Consider the following 8,659-nt stretch of genomic DNA (forward strand, 5'->3'; position numbering starts at 1 on the left):
TAGCCCTCAGAGAATCTCCTAGGCCAGGCTTGCATACTCCTGTAACCGGAGGCTCTTCCCCACCCACTGCCAGCCCAGCCCATGTCTGGGACACTTGGGCAGGGCTGGGAACTGGTACCAGCCGGGCAAACACAGCACGCGGGGGAACAATTGCCATCGATCCCCCTGCCGTGTTATCTGCCCAGCCTTTCCCGGCTGGGCATTGAGCCGTACCTCCCCGGACACCTCCCCGGGACACGATGGCCAAGTGCCCCCCCACCTAGCACCCCCCCGGCTTCTTCCTCTGCTTCCCTGGCACTGGGGATGCCTGTTCTGGAGGCTGGGACGCCCGGGTCTGGCATGCCTGGTTGCCCTGCCTCAGTTTCCCCACTTGTGTGTGGGTGCAGGCAGGGCCCTACCCAGCCCGGCACCTCCTCCCCGTCTCAGCTTGGCGCTGGGCCGAGCTAGCGGGTGCTTCCTCCGGGCACAGGTCCGGACTGGGTTGGGACAGGGCATGTGGGCGCTGATGGTCGGGATGGGGGGGTTGCAGCCAGCACAGCGCGTCCCTGCCTACCCTGACGCCCGCGCCCCCTCCTTCTCCTGCCAGATGTATGGGCGCTACACGCAGGACTTGGGCACCTTCGCCAAGGACGAGGCGGCCCGGCTGCGGCTGCAGCAGGAGCGCTGGGATGGCGGCGGCACACGGCCCCGGCGCCCCTCGGAGCTGCTCGAGTACAGCCAGGGCCGCTGTGCCCCCTGCCGCGGTAAGGATTGCGGGCGGGACGTGGACCGAGTGCGCACGGCCTCAGGCGGGAGCGGGGCACCGCTGCCCTCCCCGCCACCCGCCGCGGGTAGGGTTTCTCCTGCTGTCATGGGACGCTGGCGCCGAGGACAATGCCACCTGCCCGCCGGGCACCGGGCGCACAATGGCCCAAAATAGCTGGGCACGCCGCAGGGACCGGGGGCCCCGGCCCCTCTGCCGGGGGCCGTGCCGGGGGGGGCAGTGCTTGTAGGATTGTGTGTGTAGGTAGCCGTGTGGGGCTGTGTGTACCGCGCATGTGAGCTTGTGGTTGTGTGTAAGCCCGTGCTTCGGTGGCATGCATGAACGCGCACAGATGTGTGCGTGCACAGCTGCACGGTGTGTGCGCGAGCAGCCCGTGTGCCTGGGTTTGTGAGGTTGTGCACAGCATGTGTGCGGTTGTCTGCACTCCATGTGTGAGTGTGCACGCTGGTGTCTGCGGATGGTTGCTTGTAGCTGCACATCTTGGTGGTGGTGGTGGGGGGGGGGTGACGGTGCTGGGGTGTGGGCTGTGCACAATGTTGCTTGTGTGTGTGCATGCCTGTGGAGGAGGTGTGCAGCTGTGCGTGTCCAGCTGTGAGCGCTTGTGCTTTGCGTGCTCACGCGGAGGCGTGTGGCCGTGCTGTCCCTGCCAGCCCTGCCGGCAATGTCCTGGGGTAGTGTGGGGAGAGGAGAGCCTGTGCCTGTCCCCGGGGCACCTGGCCCCTCGCTCCGGTCCTGAGCCTGCCTTTGTGCCCGCAGTGTGCGCTGTGCAGTGCCAGCAGTTCCTCATCTCCAAGGTGGGTGAGGACTGGATCTTCCTCATCCTCCTGGGGCTGGTCATGGCACTGGTGAGCTGGGCCATGGACTTTGCCATCGCCACGTGCCTCCAAGGTGAGCGGGCACCGGTGGGCACTGGGACTCCCAAGGATGATGGGGTGGCTTCAGGCATGAGGCACGGGGCCCAGGGAGCAGTGCGAGCAGGGTCCCCGTGCCTGGTGCATGGGGCCATTGCTTGCCCCTTGCCGCCCATGACTTGCATCACTCACTGTGCCCACAGCCCAGAAGTGGATGTACGGGGGTCTGGACACCAACGTGCTGCTGCAGTACCTGGCCTGGGTCACCTACCCCACCGTGCTCATCACCTTCTCGGCCGGCTTCACCCAGATCCTCGCACCCCAGGCTGTGGGTAGGACCCTGCTGGCACTGCAGACACCCCTGTGGGTGGCTGAGCTGTCCCGGCGGTGTCCCTGCAGTGGGGGACTCCTGGGGTGTCCTCCTGCACTAGGGGGTTGGGAGTCCTGGGGTTCTACCAAGGGCTATAGGCTGTTCTCCTAAGGGTATCCCTGGTTCCACGGGGTGGGGCCCCCAGGGCTACGGTTTGGGGGTCATCTGCAGGGCTATGGGGTTTGGGGTCCTCTACGGGGCTATGGGGATGACCCCAGGGGTCCCCCTGGGCTGTAGTGTGGAAAGGTGTCTCTGGTGGTCTTGCCGTGGCAGTGTGGGAGTCCCAGGGGTATTCCTGTAGCCGTGCACCAGGGGTTCCCCCATGGCCACGGGTGGTGGCTGCTGGGTCAGGGCTGTCCCCGCGGCGCCAGGCTCAGGGATCCCCGAGATGAAGACCATCCTGCGGGGCGTCGTGCTGAAGGAGTACCTCACCCTCAAGACCTTCGTGGCCAAGGTGATCGGGCTGACGTGTGCCCTGGGCAGCGGCATGCCCCTGGGCAAGGAGGTGAGGGCCAGGCTCGGGGCCAGGGCAGGCAGCGGGGCACGGCGGCGCGGGGACGCCCCGACCTCACAGCCCCGGCACTGTCGCCACAGGGCCCCTTCGTCCACATCGCCAGCATGTGCGCGGCACTGCTCAGCCGCTTCCTCTCCCTCTTCGGCGGCATCTACGAGGTGAGCGGGCGCGGGGCCACTGGGGAGACGGGGGCTCCGGCTGTGCCGCTCGGCAGGGCTGGCAGAGCCCTGGGGGGCAGTGCCCGCTCACCCCCTGCCCCTCCGCCCGCAGAACGAGGCGAGGAACATCGAAATGCTGGCAGCCGCCTGTGCCGTTGGCGTCGGCTGCTGCTTCGCCGCCCCCATTGGAGGTAGGGCAGCCCCCAGTGCCCCCCAGCCCCTGCCCCAGCGGCTGCTGCAGCCCCCCGTGCACATCCTGCCCAGGCACCTGGGCCTCTCTGGAGAAGAAACCAGGTCCTCCCACCTGGAGACCCCCACGGGCACCGCCAGGCAGGAGTAGGGCCCTGCCTGTCCCTCCTCCTTCGAGGCCCCGGGCAGCACCGCTGCAGACGGGGGTGCCCGTGGGGAGGAGGAAGGGAGGAGCAGGCGTCGTCCTCCCCAAGGTGTAACGTCTCGTCTCGTCCTCTCCCCCTGCTGCGCTGCACTCCAGGGAGCTCCCTGCTCCGGCCCCACTGAGCCCTGCCCGTAGGTTGGTGATATGTCTAACTCTTTCCTTGCCCTCTGTGTGCTGAGCTGCCCCGGCTGCCCATCCATCTGTCCATGTGCCTGTGTGTGCTCCACCCTCAACACCATCTGCCTCCTGCCCCTCTGCCGCTGCTCACATCCCTGCACTGCCCTCTTGCTCGTGCCGTCTTCTGCTATCCAGTGCCTGTTGCAGATAGCTGCGGAACTGGCCGTGTGCTTTGCCAAGGAGCCCCGGGAAGCCCTTCACTGCCAGCCAGCGTGCCTGTGGGGCCATCCGGCCCCACGCGGGCCTTGCACGAGCATGGGCACTCCAGGCGGGAAGCATGCCAGGTGCCCGGGGGGCCTGGCTCGGTTTCGCCGCCTCCCTCGTGTCTTTCCCCCTGGTGCCAGGTGTCTTGTTCAGCATCGAGGTCACCTCCACTTTCTTTGCCGTCCGCAACTACTGGCGCGGCTTCTTCGCTGCTACCTTCAGCGCCTTCATCTTCCGTGTCCTCGCAGTCTGGAACAAGGATGAAGGTACCTCCTGCCTGCCCAGGGGGCACCACTGCCCACCCTGCCTGCGCTTGGGGCACCCCTGCCTGCCCTGCCCACCCTGCCTGCCCCGCCTATCCAGGGCTGGCTGCTGCCAGGGCAAGCAGGAGGTGGTGGCTGCTTGGGCCCATGGGCCCAGGGGACCACAGAGGGACCTCTGCCACCCCCGCTGACCCCCACCATGCCCCCCAGAGACAATCACGGCGCTGTTCAAAACCCGCTTCCGCCTCGACTTCCCCTTCGACCTGCAGGAGTTGCCTGCCTTCGCTGTCATCGGGTGAGTGCGGCCATGCATGGGCACCCATCCAACTCCCCTGTGGGATGTCCTGGTGGCCGCGGGGTCCCTGCTCCGGCTGGGCTCCCCTCAGCAGTGGTGGGGCACAACATGGGCGCTCATGCCGGGCCCATGCCCAGGATCGCCAGTGGCTTTGGGGGCGCGCTCTTCGTCTACCTCAACCGCAAGATCGTGCAGTTCATGCGCCGCCAGAAGACCATCAACCGCTTCCTCATGAAGAAGTAGGTGCCCAGCAGCCCCTGGGGAGAGTGACTGTCACCCTGGCATGGTAGGAGCTGGGGGGGTGGCAGGCATTGGGATGCACTGGCGTCATCCCATGCCACCTTTCCAGGCGTCTGCTCTTTCCTGCCCTGGTGACGCTGCTCATCTCCACACTGACCTTCCCGCCCGGCTTCGGACAGTTCATGGCTGGCCAGGTACCCATGGTGCCCTGTGCCCACCGTGCCTGCCATGGGGCCAAAGGGCAGCACACTGGCCCCCCACGTGGGTAGTGTCTGCCCCCGTTCACCCCTGCCCCTTGGCAGCTCACCCAGAAGGACACCCTGGTGACGCTGTTCGACAACCAAACGTGGGCCAAGCAGGGGTTGAGTGAGGAGTTTGAGTACATGGGCATCTTGGAGGCTTGGCGCCACCCTCGCTCCAACGTCTTCGTCACCCTCGTCGTCTTCATCCTCATGAAGGTGGGTATCTCCTTGGGGGTACCAGCCCAGGCACTGGCGGATGTCCTCAAATGCCATCAAGGATGTGCTGGCTGGGTGTCCCCAGGTGCCACCAGGGAGACGCTGGCTGGATGCCTCCTCAGAGGAACCAGGCTGCCCCACAGCACAGTGCTGTGCCCAAGTCCTGCTCCACAGCAGGCAGTTCTGATGCCAGCTGGGGGGGCATGGCTGGAGCTGGCAGGAGGTCCAGGCCAGGGTGCCAACTAATGCATGCCTGTGCCCACCATGCAGTTCTGGATGTCAGCCCTGGCCACCACCATCCCCGTGCCCTGTGGAGCCTTCATGCCCGTCTTTGTCATTGGTAAGAGCCTGCCACCCCAGCATGTTGTCCACCGCTCGGGCACATGGGAGGAGGGATTCTGTTGGCCTTGGCTTCATGGGACACTTCATGGGGCACTGAGCCAGGCACAGGAGGAGTCACCTTCCTCCATGGCGTCCCCTTCCCCTGGCAGCACCCACAGCAAGGAGGGGCACAATGTGGGTGCAGAAGAGGCTGGGTTGGGCACACAGAGAGCCTGATGGGCACCCCACATCCCTGCCCGGCCCCACGGACCCCCTGCCCACTCCAAGCCCTTCTCTTTGGGCAGGGGCAGCCTTCGGGCGCCTGGTGGGTGAGAGCATGGCGGCCTGGTTCCCAGACGGCATCCACACCAACAGCAACACCTACCGCATCGTGCCGGGGGGCTACGCCGTGGTGGGTAAGCACTGTGCCTGTGGGCCGACACGGGAACGCCACATGCCCACCGCACTGCTGCTTGCTCAGAGATGCTCCAAAAGAGCCCAGGGGAGTGTTTCTGGGGCTTGTCCAGGGCTGGGGCAGTGTCCCCAGGGACTGGGGTGACCCCAGGGCCAGGGATGTCCCTAGGAGGTCCCAAAGGCTCAGGTGTCACTGGAGCTAGGGGATCTCACAGGCATGGGGGTGTCCCCAAGGCTTGGGGTTTCCCTGGAGATGGGGGATGTCCCAGGGATGGGAATGTCCCCAGGTGTCCTCAGGGATGTTCCCAAGGTCCCCCAGGGACAGGGTGGGAGGACAGCCCCACGAGCAGGCAGGTGGGGACCTGACGGGCTGCCCCTGTGTTTCTCGGGGATATGCGCGGGCACAGGGGCGGCCGCGCTGTCAGGCGCTGTCACCCACACGGTGTCCACGGCTGTCATCGTCTTCGAGTTGACGGGGCAGATCTCCCACATTCTGCCCGTCATGATCGCTGTGATCCTGGCCAACGCTGTGGCCCAGAGCCTCCAGCCCTCCCTCTACGACAGCATCATCCGCATCAAGAAGCTACCCTATCTCCCCGAGCTGGGCTGGGGACACGAGTGAGTGCCACCCCTAGGCCCTCCCCATGGCATCCCCACCAATGTCCCCAGACCCCTGGCCAGCCCTGATGTGGCACCATTCTAAACCCTGCAGCCGCCGTGCCTCGGTGGGTGGCTTGGCTGTGCCCGTCCATGCTGAGGGCACTATGTCACCCTGGGCAGGAAATACAACGTGCGGGTGGAGGATATCATGGTGCGGGACATCCGCTACATCACCCTCAACTGCAAATACCGAGACCTGCAGCACGTCCTTCACAGCACCAAGTTGAAGAGCCTGGCGCTGGTGGAGTCAGCTGGTGAGACATGGGCATGGGGGCAGTGGGTATGGTTCCACCCCCACCCCAGCGTGGGCTCCTCCGGCATGTGCACAGCTGGGCACAGTGGGGCAGGCAGAGGGTGGCATGGCTGCTTGCTCGAGGTGAGCATGCGGCTCCTTTTCTTGCATGGCCACCAGGGAAACCAAGGCACAGGGTGAGGGGTAGGAACCCAGGCATCCAAGCCGCGTTCCTGCAGCTGGTGGCTTGGTGCCTGGGGTGCACAGTGCACACCCGGGTCCCTCGCTGCTGGCAGAGTCCATGATCCTGCTGGGCTCCATTGAGCGGGCGCAGGTGGTGTCCCTGCTCAGCCACCAGCTCAGCCCTGAGCGACGGCTCCAGGCCCTGCGGGAAAAGGTGCTGGCAGAGCAGCCGGGCACCACCGAGGATGGGCACCGGCTCTCCGACGCAGGTGTGCGCTTCCAGGTGAGGATGCTGGCAGGGCTTGGGCAGCCGGCCTGATGCTGCCACCTTTCCCCGGGGTGGGGGCTGGCTGCTGGGGGGTGGCCCAGGGCAGCAGCCGCCCACCTGGCACCATGCCCCATCCCGCAGATCAGCACTGAGGCGTCATCCTTCGCCCCCGTGCGCGGCGGCTCCCGCAAGCCCCTGAAGTCAGCGCTCAAGCGGGTGCCCAGCGGCTTGGCGGAGAGCCCCCCGGGTAAGTCCGGGCCCTGTCCACACCCTGGCCCCCCCCTGGACCCCAAGGCATGGTGCCCCATGGGCCTGACACACTCTCTGTGTCCGCAGCGGGCACCACTGACCACACCGGCATCGCTCTCAAGAGCCTCTTCTGTGCCAACACTGCTGCAGAGCCCACCGAGGTGAGGTGCCCCCCTGCCCATCCCTGCTCATCCCTCCCTGGTCCTGCCTGTCCCCGCCCATCCCTCCTTGGTCCTGCCCATCCCTGCCCGTCCCCACCCATTCCTGCCTGTCTCTGCCTATCCCTGCCCATCCCTGCCCATCCCTCCCTGATCCTGCCCATACCTGTCTGTCCCTCCCTGATACTTCCCATTCCTGCCTGTCCATGCCCATCCCTGCCCATTCCTGCCCATCCCTGCCTATCCCTGCCCATCCCTGCCCGTTCCTGCCCATTCCTGCCCATCCCTGCCCGTCCCTGCCCATCGCTGCCTGCGGGCCCCACTGCCTGCCCCATGCCTGACCTCTGTCTCTCCCTGGCGTGGTGCCAGGCCCAGGGCACCGCCCAGCGCAAGGTCAAACACGTCCGCATTTCCATCTCGGTAAGCTACAGCCAGTCACAGGCTGGGCATAGCTCCTCTCAGCCAATCGGAGCCCAGCCTGGATCCTCTCAGCCAATCAGGGGCCTGGCACAATTCTGCTTGGCCAATCATGTTTGCCTGGTGTGTGCAAGCCAATCTCTGACAGACTCTATTCTGCTCCACCAATCATGGCATAGCCTGTGTCCTCTCAGTCACAAATCTGCTTGGTGAATTGTAACGTGACCCATATCCTGTCAGCCAATCAGGGAACTAGCCCCACATTGATCAGCCAATGACACAGCCTGCGTTCTCTCAACCAATCACAAACTTGGCTTGACTCTGCTTGACCAATCATGACATGGCCTATGTCCACTCAACCAGTCACAGGCCCAGCTCCTCTCAGCCAGTCGTGGACCTGGCCTGCTCCCTGCCCGCACCCTGCCCACACCCTGCCCGCACTCTTTTTGCACCCTGCTCGTACCCTGCCTGCACCCTGTCCACACCCCACCCGCACCCTTCACAAGCCCTGCCTGCACCCTGCCTGCACCCTGCCTGCACCCCACCTGCACCCTACCCATGCCCTGCCTGCACTCTGTCCATGCCCTGACTGTGCTCTGCCCGCGCCCTGTCTGCACCCTGCCTGCACCCTGTCTGCACCCTGCCTGCACCCTGGCCACACCTTGCCCATGCCCTGCCTGCACCTTGCCTGCATCCTGCCTGTGCACTGCGTGCACCCTGCCTGCACCCTGCCCACACCCCATCTGTGCCCAGCCTTCACACTGCCCGTGCCCTGCCTGTGTCCTGCTTGCACCCACCTGAACCTTGCCAGCTCCCTGCCTGCTCCCTGCCCACTCCATGCCAGCACCCTGCCTGTGCCTAGCATGCCGTCCCACTGCCCTGCCAGGCCTGCTCACCACCACCTCTTTTGCAGGAGGATCTGGAGCTGGGTGACAAGATGACCCCGCTGGAGGTGAGACGGGGGGGCTGGCAGTGCCACTGGGCACCCCCTGCCCTACCAGGCCCCCCAAGGTCCCGATGGGGGCTGAGCATGGAGGGGAAGGAGTACAGTGCCTGGTAGAGTTAGGGGC

At 65.8% G+C, this 8,659-nt stretch overlaps 1 protein-coding gene across 1 annotated transcript; it reads left to right on the top strand.

Moving 5' to 3' along the window:
* Window positions 1-586: 586 nt before the first annotated feature.
* On the top strand, window positions 587-8,649 carry CLCN2 (chloride voltage-gated channel 2). The gene is made up of 20 exons (XM_026070991.1): window positions 587-743; window positions 1,520-1,651; window positions 1,818-1,946; window positions 2,356-2,489; window positions 2,579-2,656; window positions 2,769-2,847; window positions 3,572-3,697; window positions 3,905-3,989; window positions 4,127-4,228; window positions 4,339-4,423; window positions 4,532-4,687; window positions 4,958-5,027; window positions 5,314-5,424; window positions 5,830-6,040; window positions 6,203-6,336; window positions 6,611-6,780; window positions 6,907-7,012; window positions 7,102-7,175; window positions 7,542-7,592; window positions 8,503-8,649. The coding sequence occupies exons 1-20, from the start codon at window positions 587-589 to the stop codon at window positions 8,647-8,649; spliced, it is 2,337 nt and encodes a 778-aa protein (XP_025926776.1).
* Window positions 8,650-8,659: the final 10 nt, after the last annotated feature.

This window comes from Apteryx rowi, unplaced genomic scaffold (assembly GCF_003343035.1).
Source record: "Apteryx rowi isolate R43461 unplaced genomic scaffold, aptRow1 scaffold_32, whole genome shotgun sequence".
Lineage (NCBI taxonomy): Eukaryota > Metazoa > Chordata > Aves > Apterygiformes > Apterygidae > Apteryx > Apteryx rowi.